Source organism: Phyllopteryx taeniolatus, chromosome 2 (genome assembly GCF_024500385.1).
Source record: "Phyllopteryx taeniolatus isolate TA_2022b chromosome 2, UOR_Ptae_1.2, whole genome shotgun sequence".
NCBI lineage: Eukaryota > Metazoa > Chordata > Actinopteri > Syngnathiformes > Syngnathidae > Phyllopteryx > Phyllopteryx taeniolatus.
The window spans coordinates 35,034,442-35,057,303 of record NC_084503.1 but is presented as its reverse complement, the minus strand read 5'-3'; the positions used below and the strand labels follow the sequence as shown (position 1 = coordinate 35,057,303).

Here is a 22,862-nt window from a genome sequence, read left to right as displayed (position 1 = left end):
GCACACAAGTTTCCACCAAAACTGAAAGAGCACTCTATAAAAACACACACACTCAGCAATCAAATCTACACATGTTCCACTTTATTCATGTACACAAAACTATAATAATTTAGTAAAACATGATTTAAAATGTAGCATAGATAATTAGAAATCCATGACATACATATAGAAATGACACATTTTCATAATACATTTTCAAGCACCCTCAACGTGAAAGTGAGGCTAATTTTCTGTTGTTAGACCTAAATTTGTAATTTTAAAGTCCATTCATGAATTTTGTGTTATGCCACAATACATCAATGTCTGACAACTACATAATATAAAATAATAAATATCAACAATGTCCCTCAACTCTGCATTTAGTCTAATCTTTGTACGAGAACAAATTTAAATAATGTTGTATTTAAGCATCTAAAGTCCAATTTACAAAAATAACGTTTGTCAGGCAAAACCCTTTAAAATAATTAAATTCATTTATATTTATACCTCTCTGTACAGTATTGTACATAATCACATCAAACTAGTTAAGATTGAGCATGTGACAACTTTATATTGTCATTTCTTTCAAACATTTGTTCTTTCACTAGCATGAACACAAGTGTACTGGAATATGAGTTATATGCGATTCATCTAAGATATTTTTTAATGAACTGTAAATTAGTATGGTAACCCTCCCTTGTAGTAGTTATGTGCGCATGTACAAGCAAAATATTTAATAAGGAGATTTGCTCTTGATTCAAGTTAGTGTATGATTGTCATGGGCTCGGAAGGAGAAACCGGAGAAAAATAGCGCATTAAAAATGTAAAAATATTTTTTTTTCAAAAAGGAATTGTGACAGGATTTTGAATATGATAAAAAATGTTTTTATAGTATTAGAAGTGTTTTTGCACAGTCAGTTTGATGATGCTGACAATTTGACGGTGAAATGGATTGTTTGACCTCGGTGTTTCCATTGCCACACATTTAGTATCCAATCATAACCAGTGTTATTTCAACATACTAGCACAAAGAGTCACTCGATAAATTACAACCAGAATGATCATTGTCGTCTGTTCCTAAATAAGTAAGTCACTGTAGCAAAATATCCAACTCTTATTAATTATATCTCAATGCAAATCCAGTTGGCACTTGTGTAATAATATAGAATTATACTAAGAGACAAGCATGTGTTTAGAGGATCAAACATGTGCTCATAAAAAAAAAGTGTTCTTGCTTTTTTCTCCACTAACACAATATCAATACCACATACTGTATATAGCTGCTTCATTTCAACGGTAAACACTAAAAAGGCTCTCCGTGTGAGCCTACCAGAACAGAGAACATAAATACACATCTAGCAGTAATTAACGGCTTACTGTTTGTTTGTCTACGTTTGTTTTTTGGTTAGTTTTTGGAAATCAGTGTTCTGTCTGACATGACATGTAATGTACCTGAATTATACATCCATGTTGACAGTGTTTTAAAACCACAGGTGTCTCCAGTTCGAGAAGCACCTCTTACCATTTTATTCCTTCGGTGGAGAATAACATTTTACTAAAAGTAGTCAACAGTCAATACTTGTTCAGGTTCTTCACTCAGCCTCGTCGCTTGGTGAAAGGACACCTGCGGCATTATCACAGGCAGCCGGCATGAGGATGATATAGTTCACCCCAGACATATATCTCACCTCATTTCATCCTTCTTCGTCAGCCACTTGACGAAAATTAGCTCAGGGACCGTTTCTGCTCTTCCTGGAGAAAAGCCTGTTTCTCCATCAGTTTCCGGAACAGCCCCTGTCTGTTTCCCAGCAGCTCCGTGTGCTGGCCACATTCGGCGACACGGCGCTGGTCCAGAACTGCGACAGCGTTGGCGTTCTGGATGGTGGAGAGTCGGTGAGCGATAATGACGACCGTCCTCCCTGTTGATGAGAAGGAAATAATGAGAAAGGTGGCATTCAAAGCGAGTTCTAAGACAGTGTTTTACATCCTTTATAAAGCCAAGGCACATATTTTACTTTTTAAAAATCTCACTGCACACTACCTAACAAAAATATGGCCAAAAGTATATACAGTGGATATAAAAAAAATCTACCCACCTCTGTTCAAATGCCAGGTTTTTGTGATGTAAAAAATGAGCAACATAAATAATATCAAAAACGTTTTCCTTCATTAATGTGATCTATAACCTGTTTAACTCAATTTTGTTTTAAGAGGGTTAAGTAAAAACAAACAACTGAGATAATGTATGCACAAGTGTGCAAACCCTCTAATAATTAGAGTTGGTCAAGCCAATAATGTACATGTTGAACGATACTGAGTTATAATGTAATTTCTTAAAATTATCTGATCATTTTGATGGACTACTACATTTGGAGAAAAACTGCACACAACGCTGAAAAGTAACATTATCCCAACGCTAATGCTAACACCACTTGAGGTGTCCAGGCTGGTCCACTCATTATCAATAACTCTAGCAGGAGATCTGGGGTCACTATGGCAACAAAAGAAACACTAAATTATTGTAAATATAGTTTTGAAAATTTTGTTTTAAGGTCAAATGTCATCCTATTGCTGATTTAAAAGGAAAGCCAGAAATGGGATCCACCTTCCATGAGTCGCTCCAAAGCCTCCTGCACCAGGAACTCGTTCTCGGCATCCAGTGCACTGATGATTGGACGTTATACAACTCATGAACACAGTAAATGCTTAGAGAATAAAAAAGGTCCATTCAAGGTAACTGAATGACATATAATCAATCAAAATAATCAATCAAAATAGTCTCTCCTTTTACCTGGTGGCCTCGTCCAAAAGCAGGATTTTAGGATTCTGACGACAGAGAGTATAAGTTGAATGTACAAAGCATTCCATTTTTCCAGTCATATATGATTACATAAAGCACTCGTTTAATGCCAGGAGGAACAATTGTGCAACAGATTAATTGCTTGAATGGCCCAGATTTTGTTTTTTTTGTAAATTGTGAGTTAGAAATCTGGGACAATTACAGTCTGACCTAAGCAATAACTAAGCTTTGTCTAATGGTCAATTAATGCTTTCATGCAAATTAAAGTTCCTTAACATTGTGATTCGTAGAGCAATTGGGGTGCTTCACTGACCTTAAGAAGAGCTCTTGCAATGGCTATCCTCTGCTTCTGACCACCTGGGACACAACCACACAATCAGAAAATGTATTTATTTATTTACCCAAGAAAAGGGAAATTTTCCACACATGTCAACCACAATGTTCTATTGGCTTATAATGCAGTTTGCGTGTGGGTGAAAGTCCAAAAATGCATGGTTGGAGTTGACAACAGTGGATATTATTTTTCGCATTTCAGTGTGCAGGTGGATGGCAGCAAAATTACATTACTCCTCCAGCCATCCACTCATTTTCTATAGAAGATAACCTACGAAATAGAAAATAATGAGGAAGGTGGCATCCAAAGTGCTCTAATATATGAAACTAAAGTTGCAATAAAGTGGCGGGTGGCTTTATTGTTCCTGGGCTCCCTGTACAGTAGTGAGGTTGTACTGTATTTTAATGCCATTGTGCATAAACATGACAAAGACATGGTCAGACAGCAAGTCAAGAATATATATATATATTTTTTTATATAGTGGTTGTCCTCAATTGGGTCCTGGTTATGCTGGATTCTTTCCCATATGACTTTGGGCAAGAGGTGGGGTACACCCTGGACATACAGTGTAGACAAACAAACATTCACACTCAAATTCACAACTATGGACAATTTAGAGTCTTCAATGAACCTACCAAACAGGTTTTTGGAATGTGGAGGAAAGCCGTAGTACCTGGAGAAAATGTAGGTATGCGCAAAGCAAAGCAAAAGTATTTATATAGCGCATTTCATACACAAGGTAATGCAATGTGCTTTACATGATTAAAAGCATTTAAAAACAATGAAAGAAAAACAGCTTATAAACATTTAAAACAAAGAGAAAATTAAAAATACAATTAAAACAGCGTACAGTGCAAGAAATATTTAAAAGTGCAAATGCTCACAAAAGCATGAGAAAAAAAGGAGAGTTTTTAACCTGGACTTCAAAACATTCACACTTGGGGCTGACGTCACTTCTGTTGGAAACTTCTTCCATTTGTGTGCAGCATAACTAAATGCTGCTTCACCATGATTCCTTTGGACTCTGTGCTCCATTATTTGACCTGAGTCTGTAGATCTGAGAGCCCTACTGGGTTTCTATACCATTAGCATTTCTTTCATGTATTCAGGACCTAAACCATTTAGTTATTTGTAGACCAGTAGCAGAACGTTAAAATCTATTCTAAAGATGACTGGGAGACTTTAGAATTGGAGTAATATGTTTTGACCTCTTTGTTCTGGTCAGAACCTGAGCTGCAGCATTCTGAATTAGCTTCTTTTGGGGGAGTCCAGTCAGAAGACCGTTACAATAGTCAAGTCTTTTTGAGATAAAAGCATGGTTGAGCTTCTTCTGGTCTGCTTGGCACATGCAAGCCTTCACTCTGAATATGTTCTTCAGCTGGTATAAGGCAGTTTTAGTAATTGATTTGATATGACTGTTGAAAGTCTGGTCGGAATCTATCAGTACAGGGAGAAAATGCAAACTCCCTAAGACCAGAGATGAGATTCGAAACCCAGAACCTCAGAAATGTGAGGCAGACGTCTTAAGCACTCCATATGGTCACACGATACTCACCTGACAGCAGCACTCCTTTCTCCCCCACCACAGTGTCAAAGCCTTTAGGAAAATCCTGGATGAAATTATACGCATTGGCTATTCGGGCTGCCCTGTGGATGTCCTCTGTGGTCACGGCGTCCGGGTCCGTAGCGCCGTATGCTATGTTGCCGCTAATGGAGCAAGAAAACAGCACCGGCTCCTGAGAGACAAAAGGTGTGAACTTGAGAAACATGACGGCCTTCTCTCGAAAAGCGTGCTTTGAGAATTGTATTTCTACCTGGCTAACAGTTCCAATGTGACTTCTGAGCCAGTAGGGATTCAAGTCCCTGATGTCATGACCGTCCACAGTGATGATGCCTGCAGAAGAGGCGAAGACTGAGCTTACAACCAGCACCTTCTCACTTTAACAGAGGAGAGAAAGACAAAACAAGCAAGTCTTACCTGAGTCACAGTCATACAGCCTGAGTAGCAGCGATACTAGAGTTGATTTTCCAGAACCGCTTGGTCCCACTACAGCCATGATGGTTCCAGCTGGTACCAGAAGATTGAGGTTATGGAAGATTGGAGCATCTTTACGGGTCGGGTAGGAAAAGGAGACGTCATGGAACTCCAAGCGTCCCTTCAACTGCTCCGGAGAAAGAACTTGACCATCTGTGGAGGACCAAGATGTACAAGTGTTTTTTTTGTTTTTTTTCCCACTTGATTTTGCTAATGCTAAATATAATCAATGTACAGTACAGGTACTTGATATACAAGTGACCAGTCTTTCGAGTTTCTGAAGATATGAGCTGTTGTTCGGATGATATTTCATGTTTGTACTTGCAATTAAAAATTCAAGATACAAGCCCCATGTGGTGGCAGTGAATTCACTTCAGAAGAAGCAGCCATTTGCCAGATAGTGAACAATGCTTCAAAAAGGCGCTTCAAGCTGTTTAATGTCCCTATCAGTTAAGGTTTACTGTCAAACCTAACATAAAACAAATGGAATTACACATTGTGCATTTAAAACAACCACACAACTTTGCCTTCTATTTGCTCAATGCTAACACGCAATGCAAAACACCATAGATGGGCTAACGAATAGCATCTGTGTGGCGGTGTTACAAACCTTAAAGCAACAGCTATTTGAACACAAACGTGTATCAACACAGACAAACCATATAACAAAACAATATTTTCTTTATCCTCTGGGGAAAAAAATATTACTTCAGTTTACTGAGTCACTTAAAGTAGTTGTGAAAGTCTTTGTTTGTCTTTGACTGTACAGTGTTCCCTCGCCACGTTTTGCAGCTTCAGTGCTTCGCGGGTTTTTCCAAAATATTCATCAAAAAAAAAAAATCATCAAAAAATACAAATGAAAAAATACGGCCATATCAGCAGCCAAGTTGCGGAAAGACACGTTGTTTCATGTTGATGCACGAGAGAGGTTTCCCTGCATGCCAAACAAAGAGATGAGTTGACTCAAGAGGCTTTGTACATGCCTGTACTGTACTGTACATAACCACGGGCACTCATAAAAGGCGCATGATTGGTTCCCCGTGCGACATCGACCAATGAGAGCACGAGTGGATTTATCCCGTGAGCTGATCGGCTGCGCATCATCGCAGCCTCACCCAGCATCTTCCCTTGTTGTGTCTCGCCAGTCTCGTCCACGCTGTTGACTGTCTCGCATACTGTATCTTAGTGTTGTGTTTGTGATAACGTTTTTTGTTTAAGCGATACCTTTTTTTGATTAGTTAAGCCCTTACAATGCCGCCTAAGCGCTTGTGCCCCTGCAAAAGCTTCCTCCGGGGGGCGCCCAAGAGGAAGAAGATGATGACCATCAGCGAAAAAGTGAAACTTTTAGATATGATCAAAGAGGGCCGAAGTTAAGCATCTGTGGCACGCCATTATGGCGTGAATGAATCTACAGTGCGGTACATCAAGAAAGACGAAGCAAACATCCGCAAAACTGCTTCAATAAGGAAGCGAAACGTGTGGTAACTCCGTGTAATAAGAGACGGGGTTATGTCCTTGTACAGGGGAATTTTGAAGCAAAAGAAAAAACTAAGACAACAACTACCCATCACCGTGTTTTTCTCCAAGGGAAAACCCCAGCTACACCATCAGCGCCTCCAGCAGAAGAGTCTCCGAGTGAACCTAAAGCCTCTACGAGTCAAGTGAGAGCCTCTCCTCCGCCACCAACGCAAGCCTCTTCGCAATGTTGATGAATGTTAATTACTGTATAAGGTTTTATAATTAAAGATTTAAGTAAATACGTGTACTGTTGTAATCTTTGTCTCAAATATGTAAAGTATAAATACTGTTTACATATTTGAAACATTCTGGTACCCACATACATGAAAATGCCTAGGGGGCAAATCCTACTTCGCGATTTTTCACCTTTCGCGGGAGGTTCTGGTCCTTATTAACCGCGAAAAACGAGGAATCACAGTATTATATTTCTCCCCGGTGGCCAAGTCGCTCACACCAGAAGCAGTCGCACTGAGTTAATCATGATGCACAAACTATGAAAATGTTTTACATTATATTTATTACCATATGTTGTAAAAAGCAAATATTATGGAGTGCTTTTCCTTACTAAAAAAATCACATTAGAAACATTTTTTTGGTGGGGGGGCTGGAACGGATTAATGGCATTTCCTTTAATTTAATGAGTTGAGATTAAACTTGATTAATTTTAATTAATCTTAATTTAATGTTTAATTAATTCAACTTTTATCTCAAGGCAGGCACCGCATTACAGTATTTAGTTATGCATTTATGAAGTAAAATTAACAACAGTCATAGGTTTATTGTTCATTAAACAGTCCATTGTTGGGGGAGGTTGTAAAGGTTTTATAACAAGTTGTAAAAGACTGTGGGGGTCAAGTATCTGTCTTTGGGCACAATGTGTTTTTTTGCAGGATTTAAACAGGTAAACCATTTGAGTCCCAAGCATACGGAATTTGATGACACCAACCCGAGGGCTGCATTTGAGGAAGGCCGTCGTTCCAGCGGCGATGACGCCCATCCAGTCTTCTCTTATTGGGACATTTTTGTTTGGGGGTTGAGTGATTCTCAAAAGGAGGGAGAAAGAATTAATTCTTAACTTCTGCTCAGTCAGACGAGGTAGAGATGAACCACTTTGGTTATGTTATGAGACGTTTCTATGTCAACTGCTTCAAAGGTGATTGACACCCTTGTAGATGAGATAACACGCCACTTGACAATGTTTAAAGTCTGTGTTCAGTAAAAAAAAAAGTGTCCTGTGTGTTTTTTTTCCATGACAAGATTTAGAAGTAAACCCTATCATTAAAAAAAGCACATCAGCCTTTGTACTATAATAGGAGCAAATGTATAAATCCAGCAGAAGAAACTATAACTATAACTGCATGGTATAAAACAATCACTGCTTAGCCACTGGGACCTCACTTTTCTTTTCAAATGTTGTCTCGTCTACCTTGCTCTGCTGTTCACATAAATTAAGACTTGAGACATCCATCCATCCATTTTCTGAGCCGCTTCTCCTCACTAGGGTCGCAGGCGTGCTGGAGCCTATCCCAGCTGTCATCGGTAATGCGGTACACCCTGAACTGGTTGCCAGCCAATCGCAGGGCACATAGAAACAAACAACCATTCGCACTCACAGTCATGCCTACGGGCAATTTAGAGTCTCCAATTAATGCATGTTTTGGGGATGTGGGAGGAAACCGGAGTGCCCGGAGAAAACCCACGCAGGCACGGGGAGAACATGCAAACTCCACACAGGCGGGGACGGGGATTGAACCCTCAGAACTGTGAGGCTGACGCTCTAACCAGTCGCCCACCGTGCCGCAGACTTGAGACAATAGTTACCAATTAAGACTACTCTGTTCAACTACCAGGAAGTATCATATTGTGTCCCATTTTACACTTGAGACTATGTGAGTCCCGGGATGCACATGTCATGGAAACAATGAATATAGATACAGTAATCTTCCGCTATATCACGGTTCTTGCTTCGCGGTCCCGCTATATTGCAGATTTTTATTACAGTTGTTACCTGATTTTTTTATACTGTTTGCAGAGGCTTGCAAATATTGTACTCAAGTAAGAGTACTGTTACTTTAGATTAATATGAATCAAGCAAAATTACAAAGTAGTCCACCAAATATTTTCTTGAGTAAGAGTAAGAAGGTACTCAGTGGAAAAAAAAGAGTAAATGGTGAGTAACTTCAGATTATTTATTTTTATTTTTTTAAATCAGACCATGAAGATCAAATAAAATAAAAATCAATAATATATGGGAGTCCACACACACCTTCAACCATTTCAATGTTTAAGTGGCCAGAAACCAACAACACATGCATTGGGCCCTACAGAAACATTATTTGCTTCATTCACTTAAATGACTGAATGAAGAAGCTGTTTGCTGAACAGATTTATTTTGTGTGTGTGTGTGTGTGTGTGTGTGTGTGATGTGCGTGAGAGAGAGAGAATTAAGATTACATCATGGCACTTGTCCCCAAGAAGCATGTTTTACAGTGATTTAGGACCATAAAATAGTTGTTGTTTTTCGGAGTTTGTAAAGTAAAGACTCGCATGGCAGTTTTTCCCCCCCCACAAAATTAGTCATTTTGATTGGCCCGTGAAGGCTTTGTGTGCAGTCATGTGACTGTCTTTGTCATGGCCCTGTGTTTCCAATTGTTTTTCTTTGTGTTGCAGTGTCTGGATGAGTGAAGGTGGGCGTTGACATCGGTGATGCACCTGTCATGCATTGAAATCATCAGCCTTTTTAGGGGGCACCGTGATAGTGTGTGAGCGTCGGAACATTCACTCGTTTTTTTGCCTCGTGTTTCCCGCCGTTCTGACCGCTGTCCAAATTTAGGTTCTCTACGATTATACCACACGGACCTTTTGTCGTGTCTCCCTGCATTATCTGTTTTTTGATTCTCTCTGGTTGTGAGTCCCTTTAGCTTCGTATGTCTCGCCATCACATGCTCTGTCATTGCATTAAAAATTTTCGGACCTCTTACCTAGAGTCTCTTTTTTAGGATCTGCCCTTACGGCAGTGTTCACGTTGGATTGGCGCAACGCCGACCAACGTGAAAGTCGAAGATGAAGTCTAAAAATAGATCGCACACGCAATACTGGATAAATAAAAGTAGCGAGCGGCATGTCGATCATTGTAACGGAGTAAAAGTATTGATTCTTCTTAACATAAATACTCAAGTCAAAGTAAAAAGTATTCTGCATTGAAACTACTCTTACAAGTACAATTTACGCAAAATGTTACTTGAGTAAATGTAACAGAGTAAATGTGCGTTACTACCCACCTCTGACTGTACAATATTTTTGTTTTATCCATTGCGCTTGTGTTCTCTCAATATATTATGTGTTTAGGCCTCGCACCAAAGCAGATTTTTTAGGACAATATATTTTCCCTAAAACTATCACGACAAACAATAGTATCGTTGATGTTTTTATGCCACTGATATAATGATATTAGAGCATAATAATTCAGGTACATCTTCTTTAAGAACAATTAATTTTTTTTCTAATTCTAAGAATATTGAATATTGACATTATAATGTGGAACAATAAATAAAATATCTAAAAATATATTTAAATAAAAGAGACTCAGGCTCTGTTCACAAAAATTACACTTAAACAAATATTAAACATTTGCCACAGAGGTATAAACAGTCATTATGCCTTAACAGATAATATACTGCCAATCAAGTTTACAGTTGGTTAAGAAAAAGTGCCAAGTAGCAATTTGAATAACAACACAAGTACATCTACTTTTTAAAATTCTGCAGCCTTTCTTTAAATGCTGCTTTGTCAAGATGTTCAATGCCTTCATCTCTTACAATAGTGAGTAACGCTATACTGTTTATAATGTGAGCAGCCATGCACCATATACGCTGTCACGTTGTATTTGCATTGTTTGGGCAAAGAGTTCCATCATTGCAAGCTGATGGAAAATGTCCCACTGTGTTTTTTGTTCCCAGCTGAAGAAATTGGGTGGGATGGTTGTGTTTAAAGTGGATTTAGTCACTTTGAAGTTTTAAGTTGTGTTGTCTTTGTTGCAACTTCAAACAAATTCGACAACCAGCTCGTTGGTGTTAGCGGGATGGTTGTATTATTCTGGCTTGAATCCAAAATGTTCCCACATCGTCGCGGTGACGTTAGACTTTGGAACTAATCCCATTTATGCTGCTGAACTTTCTGTAATAAAGTAGTACAGCTATCTGCTCAGCGTCAGAAAACTTAAGCTTCATGTATGCGAGTGCCCGCATTTCAAAAGCGTGCACATGCATGCAGACACGCACACAGCCAATGAGATGGAGCCCTTCACTTTCTCTGATTGGTTTCGAGACCACGATGGGTTTCATGTGTCTTGTTTCAAGTCGCTGAAATGTTTTTTTCTTCCTCAAATGACTGGCCGTACAGGTGCACTCTTCTGTTTTTCTTTTTGTCCCACTGTTCAGAAATTAGAGTGCATATGCGACCAAATTAGTCGCACTCTAAAGCTCTGTCTCGTCAACAAAATTCATACGCCGGATTTCCAGCACCACGCCAGAGTACTTTAAGCCACAGCTCTGCGCCCGAAGACGCAGCTTGATCTTACTTTATGTGTCCCTGCTAATTTTTGTACGTCTCAGACGTGGGAAGCACATGAAACAAGATTTCTGTGTCCCATTTATTTTATTTGATTAATTATGGGTTTTATATGACACCAGCGTCTCCCACCTCCGCGTGTGAATACTGACCATTAAGGGGGAACTCTGGTTTTCTGTCCAGCAGCTCCCACAGTCTTGCTCCTGCACCGAAGCCTTTCATCAGCTCCGAGTAGAAAGTACTCAGACCTGCATGTCACCCAGAATCATACACTACATGACTACTTGTAAGAACATGTATAGAGCGCAATGTGCATTACATATAATGTGTAACATGTGCTACCTGCAATGCTGATGCCGACCCAAAGGGTGTACATGAGGAAAGATGAGAGTTCTCCCACAGTCATGTGCTGGCTCGCCATCAGAAGGCCTCCTTTGTACAACACGGACAGGATCATGATGTTACCACTGAGACCAGTCTGAAACACACACACACGCACGCACACGCAAACACACACTCACGCACACACGGAGACACACACACACACTTGTTTGATATCCACTGGGAATATGCATCAAAAGCCTTTTGGTGTGAGAAAAAGACATTTACAACAATGTTTATTTCATGAAAAATAAAACATTCAATTTGGATGGAACTATACACACTACAAGATGTTGCTAAAATGCTAAAAATATTGAGGGGTACCAAAACAGTAAAGATATTTCTAAAAAATGCATGCATGATAAATAATACAAACATACGTACGTTATGTTGCATTAGTAAGACTGGCACAGAATTGTAATCCCTGCTAAGCATTACGATGTTCTGGACTTTGACTTGAAGATGTTTTCCTTAACTTGACCTTAATGGTATAGCCCTGGCATATATAATACTTTATACAGGGCGTCCCTTAAGTCTGGACACATAGGTGTTAGATCGAGTTCACATGAATCTTGCAAAGCACATCAATATTTGCATCACATATGTTGTAAATCATAATGAAGATGTTATTTGGTAATTTCTCAATCAAATAAAATGTTGCTGAAAATGGCATTTCTTGAAAATATGCATTTTTGTCTATGTGTCCAGACTTAAGGGATATCCTGTATTTTGCACATTGAGGTGGGATGGAACGAGATAGTGCGATCACCTCACACATGGGTGGGGATATGTAATCATGTATGGAAAATGAGAGGAAGGATGGACATATTGATGGATGACACTCTGGTACCTTCATGTTAAGAAAGTCACATGATTTTGTAGTATTGTAGGTAAAAGAGGACTTAATAATTGCGGATAGGCTTTCTCTCTCACACACTTACCACTCCAAAGAAGATAGCACGTAGCACAGCCTCCCTCCCGGCCAGTTTGAGGACCTGATCCGTTTTCTGCGTATATGTGTTGACTTCAGACAGTTCTTTTCCAAAGGCTCGGACAGTCCGCATGTTGCTGATGCGCTCCTCTGCCAACTGCACATAAACAAAATCTTTAGGACTATTTTTAACTATTTAATTATGTTGTAGCGCAGACTGAACAAAAAAGATAATTTGTTATGTGTTGGGATGTGTTGATGCAACCACTTTGCAATCTTGTTCTGTCACACTCCCTTGCAATATTCCTCTCATTGCCACATATCAAACACTTCCTCAACATGGTCAGAAACGCTTGTGGACTCTAACCAGTGAGATTGCGACGCGTCTATGGTATACCTGTGTGGCTTGGGCCAGTGCATCCTGCGTATGCTTTGAGATGGAGCGAAGATATCGGCCGTAAACCACAGCCACCCCAGCCAAAGGGGGCACTATCAGGAGCATGAAGCTTGCCAGGCTCGGCGAGACGTAGAACTGCAGGAGTGAGGGCAAGAAAGAAAGCAGTGGGTGATGAGTAATTGAACAAAAAAATCGACAAATGGCTTTAGTATAGTGGAACTTCCAAGGCAAACGCCGCAAAAGACTCACAATTTGGAGTTCAAAAAACATTCTCTAGAGAAATATGCCTCAATAGTTTAAACTATCATCATATGTGATGTCACAAGAGAGTCCAGCAAATCTCGCTTGACGTCATCTCAATGAGCATCTAAAGGATGAACGCCACAATTGGGTTTTTAATTTTCTTTGGATGTTTCAGTGATCCCTCTACAGAAGGGCACCAGTGATGTGAAAGACGTGTGATGACAGCCACAGAAACAGAAATTTACCTTAAGACATAGGAATGGGTCTGATTGCTCTGTACAATATGAGTAAAACAGTTAGAAAATAACAAATGTCAATTAAATACTTCTGTCATGGGTGTGTGTTCTGGCTGTTGTCTTCCCGCTGTCTCGTACACACCTGCTCCTGAGAGCATCTTCCCCACCTGTGCCTCGTTTACCCTAATTACCCCATGCATTTAACCTCAAGTCTCATTCTTTCTGGTCGCCAGTTTGCTGTACCTTGTAGTCGCGTTCCAGCATTCCTTGTTTCAGCATTCTCACTCGGAACGCATTAGTTTTCATGTTTTTGACGCCATGAATCATGATCTTGTCATGGTCTATGTTTTGGTTGTGTTTAGTTTTGTTCCATGTTTTCCTGTGTTCCATGTTTGTCGTGTGCTCATTAGGTTGTTGTGTCCACCTGTTCTCGTCTACTTTGTGTCGACCAATCAGCTCTCTCCAGCTACTCGTGTCTTGTCCAGGTGTTCCTCGTTGTCTCGTCAATTTGTTTGTATTTAGTTCCCTGGTTTCTTTCAGTTCTTGTCGGTTCATTGTCGTTGTCACATGTCTTTGCCATGTCATAGTCATCAGTTGTCTTTATCATTGTGATATGTCATTGTCAGGTGTCATTTTCCCTATCTATTCCACGTCTTACTCACAGGTGATAGTTTGTTTCCAGTTTTAGATATTCAAGTGTTTCTTTGTTACTTTGGTTTGATTATCTGTTGTGGGACTTCGTTCAGGTTTGCTTTATCCAATATCCTTGTTTTCCCTTTTTGAAGATTAAATATTATTTTGAGACTCCCGCACTCCTGCCTTGTCTCCCTGCTTCCCTGCAATTGGGTCCACCATGTTCTTGCCTTGCGTTACTCGCCTTCGCCCTAACCACGTACGTGACAGATCTTATTTTAGGGAACCCATGGTTGAAATTACATAACCCCCACATTGACTGGTCCTCTGGGCAGGTTATGTCTTGGGGCAGCAATTGCGCCCAGAACTGTTTCAAGCCTCCATGTGAGGTTCAGGGCTATGTTTCAAATGACAATCCACAGACCCCATCTGGGGATCCTGACTTATCTCAAGTGCCCACCTGTTACCGAGACATTAAAGACGTTTTTTCCAAGTCCAAGGCTAAATCCCTTCCGCCCCACAGACCGTATGACTGTGCAGTTGACTTGCTGCCTGGAACCACAGCCCCATGAGGGAGGTTATTCTCTCTTTCAGGGCCGGAACACAAGGCTATGAAGGAGTATGTGGATGAATCACTGGCTGCTGGGATTATTTGCCCATCTTCATCCCCTGCGGGAGCCGGATTTCTCTTTGTGGACAAGAAGTACAAGACTCTGCGATCCTGTATCGATTACCGGGGTCTCAATGACATTACTGTGAAAAACAGGTACCCTCTTCCTCTCATCTCCACCGCCTTTGAGTTCCTGGAGGGAGCCAAGGTTTTCACCAAACTAGACTTAAGAAATGGATATCATCTAGTCAGGATAAGGGAGGGGTGGGGGGGCGGGGGTGAATGGAAAACAGCATTCAACACACCAACGGGACATTACGAGTATTTGGTGATGCCTTTTGGACTAACTAACACTCCAGCTGTGTTCCAGAACTTTGTCAATGATGTCCTGCGTGACATGTTGAATGTGTACGTTTTTGTATATTTGGACGATATTTTGATATTCTCCCCAGATGAGGAGACTCACATCATTCATGTCCGCTCTGTGTTGCAGCAGTTACTGCAGAATGAACTTCATGTCAAGGCTGAGAAATGGGAGTTCCACAAGGCGTCCATTTCTTTTCTGGGGTTCGTCCTGGCTCCAGGTGAAATCAAAGTGGACCCTTGCAAAGTTGATGCCGTGACTAATTGGCCCACTCCCACGTCACGCAAAGACGTACAAAGGTTCTTAGGGTTCGCTAATTTCTACAGAAAGTTCATTAGAAAATTCAGTTCTATAGCCTCGCCTTTGCATGATCTTACCTCGCCACACAGACCTTTCGTATGGAACCCGCTTTGTCAGGCAGCTTTTCAGAAACTTAAATTGAGCTTTACTTCCGCTCCCACCCTCACTTTGCCAGATCTCAAACAGCAGTTTGTGGTAGAAGTTGATGCGTCTGATCCCGGAATAGGAGCAGTGCTCTCCCAGAAATGTCTCAAGGATGGTAAATTACATTCTTGTGCTTATCTCTCCAAAAAACTGACCCCAGCCGAGAGAAATTATGACATTGGTGACCGTGAACTGCTGGCAGTCAAGGTGGAGTGGAGGCACTGGCGAGAGGGGGCACATACTCCGTTTTTAGTATGGACAGATCACAAGAACCTGGGATATCTTGAATCTGCTAAGAGATTAAATGCGAGGCAGGCTAGATGGGCTCTGTTTTTCACTAGATTCAATTCCACGTTATCCTAGCGACCTGGTTCTAAAAATGGTAAGCCAGATGCTTTATCACGCATTTTCTGCGCAGAGAATTCTTTGTCCGACCCTAAAACCATTTTGCCCAAGTCATGTTTCGTTTCTGCTTTTGTTTGGAACATTGAGACTGCGGTAAAGGAGGCTCTGAAGAACACTCTTAGCTCTGAAAATTGCCCTGAAAACAGAAAACAGCCTTTATGTGGTTCCGACCTTAAGGGGAAGAGTCATCCACTGGGCTCACACTAACCGGACTGTATGTCACCCAGGCATTGCCAAGACTCAATCTGTGGTCGAACAGCGCTTTTGGTGGCCCAATGTTAGAAGGGATGTCACCAATTATGTCAATGCTTGCCAGGTATGTGCTGCCAACAGGTCCTCTCCTAAACGTCCTTCTGGGGAGTTGCGACCCCTGCCAATACCACAACGTCCTTGGTCAGACTTCTCCGTAGACTTTGTGACGGGATTATCGGCCTGGAAAGGAAATACCACCATTCTCACAGTCGTGGACAGGTTCTCTAAAATGGCACACTTCATTGCACTCCCGAAACTCCCCTCAGCTAAAGACACTGCCGAGTTAATGATACACCAGGTATTCAAGCTCCATGGTTTTCCCAAGAATGTGGTATCCGATAGGGGTCCCCAATTCATTTCGCAATTTTGGAAGGAGTTTTGCAATCTCATAGGTGCTACCGTCAGTCTGTCATCTAGGTTTCACCCTGAAACCAACGGACAAACCGAGAGGCTGAACCAGGACCTGGAGACTGGGCTCCGATGTCTCGCTTCATAGGAGCCACGATCCTGGTCTCAGAAACTGGTTTGGGTCGAATTCTCTCACAATGCCCTCCCCTCTGCATCCACTGGTCTATTGCCTTTTCACGTTGTGCATGGTTACCAACCATCTCTATTTCCTGCCATAGCCCCAGAGTCCACAGTTCCAGCGGCATTGACCTTGGTGAGACGCTGCAGGAGGACCTGGGAGCGAGCGCGCCAGATGCTGCTGCGCCAGGTACGGTCCTACAAAACCGCTGCTGACTGTCGGAGGACACCGGCCCCGAACTACAAAGTGGGTCAGCGAGTTTGGCTCTCTACCAAACATATTCCACTCCGGGTGGAGTCCAGGAAGCTCGCTCCCAGGTTCGTTGGGCCTTTCCTCATCACAAAGATCATCAACCCTGTCACTGTGAAGCTTAGGTTCCCAAGGTCGATGCGGGTCCACCCTACTTTTCGACGTCAGCCTGCTCAAGCCCGCCCGAGAGTCCCCTCTGCTCCCGCTTTCCAGGGCCCCGCCTCCCCCACGGTTTGTGGATGGGGGCCCTGTCTTCACTGTGCGGCTGCTGTTGTCGTCTCGTTGGAGGGGGTTTCAATATCTGGTGGACTGGGAGGGCTGCGGGCCTTAGGAACGTTCAAGGGTGCCGTCTGCGTTTATCGTGGATGACACTCTCATTCTGGACTTCCACGTTGCGCATCCTGGGGCTCCGGGGCCCTCTGGGGCCGGCCGTTAGGGGGGGGTACTGTCATGGGTGTGTGTTCTGGTTGTTGTCTTCCCCCTGTCTCGTACACACCTGCTCCTGAGAGCATCTTCCCCACCTGTGCCTCGTTTACCCTAATTACCCCATGCATTTAACCTCCTGTCTCATTCTTTCTGGTCGCCAGTTTGTTGTACCTTTTCGTTGCGTTCCAGCATTCCTTGTTTCCACGTCACAGACTCACAGTAAGTCTAGACCCTGTTCCGATTATCGACCTCACATTTTCGCCTCATGTTTTTGGATACTTTTGCCTTTTTTTTTTGGATTGCCTGCGTGTATACCGACCTCTGCCCGTATATTAAACCTCTCTTTTTGAAACTGTCCATTTGTTTTGGAGTCATGCATTTTTGGGTCCTATCCTCTGTTCCGTTCATGACACTTCAATGAATTTTATCAAGAAGCTGCGACCGCATATCTACTTGTATTATATATTATACACAACACTTATTATTTCCAGCCACTAGGTGACAGTATTATTCCGCAAACAGCATTATATTCCCTCTAATTAATCATATCTTTGAGTGGGTGAGTAGTTTTACTGTATTCTAGTTTTATTGTGCAGTGGTTATCTCCTCTTTACAGTGAACCCCATCATGGCGCTGGAGCCTTTTACAACCTACTTATAAATCTTTAACTTCAAATGCAACTGTGTGCATATGAAGACTTGTCATCATTCCTTGATGTACTTTAATGTGCAGGAGTAACCATGAGGACAGCCCATGGAAACAAGAGAGACATACTGACAATGACAGTCAAAATGCGAAACCACTATATCTTCCTTCGCTGATTAGACTCACCTACAGTGCTATCGCAAAATCATTTGTCAAGGAATTGTTTCAACAATTACTAATTATTTTGTAAATAAGCAAACATGTTATTGTTGTAATAAAAAAACGCCACTCGTTTTAACAAGAGAGGTGCAGTCACCTTTCAAACAATTTCCTTGCACTGTTAGGAGAATTACTTCAAACCAGTTTCCCAACTAGGCAGAGTTGCATGCAGACAAAAGATGAAAACCTCATTTACTTCCTTGAAGTGCACAAGAACTGAACCACTGCTCTCAACACACTCTTGTACGTGATCATTTTGTCGTTGAGATTTCCAGGATGCATGTGACATGTTTAGCAAAGAACAGATGCCAAAATGCCTCCTCGCTAATTCGATTGTGAACTTTAATTGTATTTAACAACTTACACCACCAGTCAAAACCTTGTACACAGTTTCTCATTCGATAGCACTAGAAAGCGTGTCAAAACATTTTACTCGAGGTGTATTTTCCATTAAACGCAAAGAAATCTTGATTTTACAGTCAAAAGAAAGCTTTTTTTTTTTTTTTTTAATATCTTCTTTAGTTTTATATATAAACCTGGATTTTTGTTATGTGTGAATGAAGAATGTGTCAGTTAAACCTTTGTGGAAATGAATACAAGGTTGATGCCATTAGAAATTATCAAATGTTTAAGGTCTAGATTTAAAAGACCACAAGGTTTAAATGATCAACCATCTGGAGGGACACACTCACCATCATACTAACACCAGCAGCCGCCTGGGCCAAAGCTCTCAAGCCGTCGGAGAGATTGTCTGTGATGGAGCGGCCGACCACAGCTGTATCTGCAGAAAGGCGATTGATCAACTCGCCGGTTCTGTTCCTGTCGAAAAACGCCACTTCCTGTCTGAGGATGGAGGAGAAGACGGAGGCGCGGAGATTGCGGACAATCTGTTGGCCTGCGGGGAAATGTCAAGGGCCACCAGTCAATTATGGCGGCACCTCCTGAATTCTACCAAAAAGCTCAGGAATAACACGCCTCTAATGTCACACAAAACTTTGGAGTTCAACCTGCTGTCATACAAGAACAAGGATCAAAGTATCAACTCTTTACGTGTTTGATCCCAAAAAGGATAACGGAAAAAGTGATCAGAAAAGAATGTAAGATGAGAAGAAGAATAAAGACGGGAATTTTTAAAACATTTTTACAATTAAGAATGTTAAAAATGTGACTAAGGTGAATTAAAAGATTTGTTTTTCTAAATACTTTGTACATGTTTAAAGATGATTGCGGAAAACGTGCAAAGACAGAGAACTATGTGGTACTGAATTCTGGAGATAAAGCGATAAACAGTTTTTCACCATTTCAGTTTTCTTTGGGGAGTGGCTAATACGGGGCACCTGGATGCACTTGGATGTCTGGCATTCAAATTTGGCATGATTGTTAACAACACTCTTCTCTGTGGTCTGTCAAATTTAGAAGTCATATTTACTTTCATTTTACAGGGACTTTAACGTCATTATTAAATTAAAACAGTGTTTATTCACTAGTTATTAACTTTTTTTTATCCACTGACACCATATGAACATTAAATTGAACCACCGCATAATCGTGGTTCGGCATTCACAAATTTGCAGATGTATAATTATAATTTTTTTAACCTATCCTCAGTTATTAGCCGAAAAACTCTCTTATCCACGGTTTCTGTGTTCAGGAAATTTTGTTATAACAGTATTTGTTTGGCACCATTTGGTGGCATTTTTGTGCCAAGGAATTGTCGAAGTGAGTTGGGGAACTTCATTTAGACAAAAGTAGTTCTTTGCCAACATCTTTTGGAATCTATAGAAAATTAGAGTTCCACTGTAACTCAAATTCATGACACATAGCTACTCTCTTTTGCCATTGTACCAGTTGCCGTGACTCACCTGAAATCTGCATGAGGTAGACTCTGGCGGCATTGGCAGCCCCACCGCATAAGAACACGCCAGTCAACACGAGGCACAGCGAAGTGAGCGAGGATGCCATGGCCTCCGCGTCTGATCCAGCCGTGTAGATTGTGTCGATCACTCTACCCAGGAGAAACGGTGCTGACATAGTGACAGCGCTGGAGACGGTCAGGAAGCCAACAGCAGCTATGGGCAATTTATGAAAACATTCTCAGTTGATTTGAAACTTATACGGCAACAGCAAAATAAAATTGGATGCTGGTGTCATTAAGATTAATAAACTAATTCAAAAGGCTGGGGACAGCTAATTTGGCACTTAATTTCATCCATCCATATTTTTATAGGGCTTGTCCTCATTTGGCTCGCGCATGAGCTGAAGCCCATCCATGTAGACTTTTGGTGTGAGGTGGGACACACCCTGGACCAGCAAGAGCTAGCTCATTTTGTGGCTCCGGCATAAGGTCTTGGCTCCTCGCGGCATGAGACACATCACTTCCAGCTCACGGTGGCTCACAGTGGCTCACCGCCTGCTCATCTCGGCACGTCGAGGCATATTCGACTTGCTGCCGATTCCACGACATCGTATGTGCTTTGAAACGGCTTGTTGTTTTTTATAACAGTCAATATATAATAACTGTATAACTACAATCATCCAAAATACCTGCTGTTGGCCCATATGATGATACTTTTTTTTTTTTACTTTATATGTTAGAATTGATGTTTTTTTTTTTACCTTGGCGTATTGATTGTCTATAAAGTCTCTTTGGCCGTGAAGACTTTAAGATCAATTTCATTTTTAAATACGTTTTCTATGAGGATAATTTTCTCAACATAGCATTTGAGACTATTGTTCATTTAGTGTCCAGAGGAATTGTTACTGATTAAGACGACATTATGTAAGTATTTCTTTATTTAGTATTTATTCCTTATTATGCCGAGAGCCACCAATGGCTCGGAGCAGCTTGGGCATCCGATGTCTAATAATGTTTTTTTTTTTTTTTTTTTTTTTTTTAAATAGTTATCAGTATACAGTACTGTATATTAATAAGTGCAATCATCCACATCTTAGTAAATGTTTCAGTCAAACAAGACATCTTTTCTCATTTTCATGCTCCTTTAATTGCCGCCTCATCGCGGCACTTCTTCAACCGTGGCTCAACTGTTCATTGCTAACAATGACCAACAGTTATCAAAACGGAACAGTAAATAGTCATTCATTTACTATTGTACAGTATACACTTATTTACAATAAGTGCATTTCAGAATCTGTACTTTTTTAACTTTTACTGAAGAACAGGAGTTGAGTTCAGTACTAGTTTTACCAGTCTTTTTTAATCAAACTATGTGTACTTGTACTTAAGTAGTGGAAGTACTTTCCCACCTTTATATTCATCCATCCATTTTCTGAGCCGCTTCTCCTCACTAGGGTCGCGGGCGTGCTGGAGCCTATCCCAGCTATCATCGGGCAGGAGGCGGGGTACACCCTGAACTGGTTGCCAGCCAATCGCAGGGCACATACAAACTAACAACCATTCGCACGCACAGTCACACCTACGGGCAATTTAGAGTCTTCAATTAATGCATGTTTTTGGGATGTGGGAAGAAACCGGAGTGCCCGGGGAAAACCCACGCAGGCACGGGGAGAACATGCAAACTCCCCACAGGCGGGCCTTTATATTCAGTCAGTGGAAATAAAATGTAAACACAACCCTGTACAAATGCCACTTTTTTTATGATATAAAAAAATGACACCAAGCTGGATTAATGTGACCTATAACCTGTACCATCATCTATCCCTTACCTGTCAGTTTCCATCTCTCCGGATGGGCAAGTCGTAAAACTCTTCTGATGTCCTCTAGGGGTACGTTGGTCGGTGTTTGGCCGCCTTCGGTGTCAGTCTGGCCCTTCAGCGATCCGGATGTGGACGGTACCGAAGAGCTGGCAAAGGCAACGGGTGTGCGTGAGGGTGTCCGTGTCTTGGCGGAAGTGTATGAGCGAAGTGAATTGATATCTCTGCGGGAGAGAGCCGACATGACTGACGGGAGAAGGAAGCCGGTCGGCAGCGAGGACCTGGGCGGAGGTCGCTTCCTCTGGGGGTCAGGAGAGACGGCGAGCCACACCGTCCGGGGTTGTGGAGGCTTGTGTAAATGCACGCCATGTGTACACCTCGACATGCGGATTAAAAGTCGCATCGTCTCCCGGTTTAAACGAAAAGTGAACAGGAAAAGATAAATTCCAGAGTGTGTGGAAGAAATACGCCACCCGGTCCAGAAGTCACGTCAGCATAGCCGCTCGAGTTTAGGAGCTGGCTCTCCTCCACATTGTCGAGTTTTTAACCGTTATAGTCCGTCGTTATCTGCTTTTGACAGGCCGTTCACGACGTTTATCTCTTATCGCCGATAGGCTAGCAACACCCCGCCTGTCACTGTCATCTGCTGTTCAGTATTTGTCCACAGTCGGGTCACACCGGGTCCCTGGAGGCTTAAGGTTAATAACAAATAACGACGACGAACGAATTCAACAAAAACATTCACAAGACAGAGGCGCCGCTCAGTGCAGAAACAGGAAAGGTGACCTCGATTTGTTACACTTCAAAACACGACTCCTTCGACGAGACAGGACATTCAATGGCTGCTCATGTAAGCAAACTTTGCCAGGCAAAAGCAAACAAGCCCAAATTAAGATAGCCTCGACGTGCTTTACTTTTCTTTCAACAGAAAATTTCTAAGATTATTAATTGATGTATATAGGTACGTTACATACTAAAATCGTCCTTTCCTTAT

The 22,862-nt window shown here is 41.6% G+C and overlaps 1 protein-coding gene across 2 annotated transcripts; it reads right to left on the bottom strand.

Annotated features, from left to right (window-relative positions):
• Positions 1–59: 59 nt before the first annotated feature.
• On the bottom strand, positions 60–22,735 carry abcb10 (ATP-binding cassette, sub-family B (MDR/TAP), member 10). Of its 2 annotated transcripts, XM_061765918.1 has the most exons (15): positions 21,881–22,735; positions 20,059–20,265; positions 18,889–19,091; positions 12,945–13,079; positions 12,558–12,704; positions 11,578–11,713; positions 11,388–11,483; positions 5,092–5,301; positions 4,928–5,007; positions 4,669–4,849; positions 3,093–3,136; positions 2,771–2,805; positions 2,585–2,643; positions 1,668–1,898; positions 60–1,603 (listed from the first exon to the last, which is right to left on the bottom strand). In XM_061765918.1, the coding sequence occupies exons 1-14, from the start codon at positions 22,269–22,271 to the stop codon at positions 1,705–1,707; spliced, it is 2,118 nt and encodes a 705-aa protein (XP_061621902.1). In that variant the 5' UTR covers positions 22,272–22,735; the 3' UTR covers positions 60–1,603; positions 1,668–1,704. The 2 variants fall into 2 exon arrangements, with proteins under 2 accessions (XP_061621902.1, XP_061621901.1); XM_061765917.1 differs by having other exon boundaries at positions 60–1,898.
• Positions 22,736–22,862: the final 127 nt, after the last annotated feature.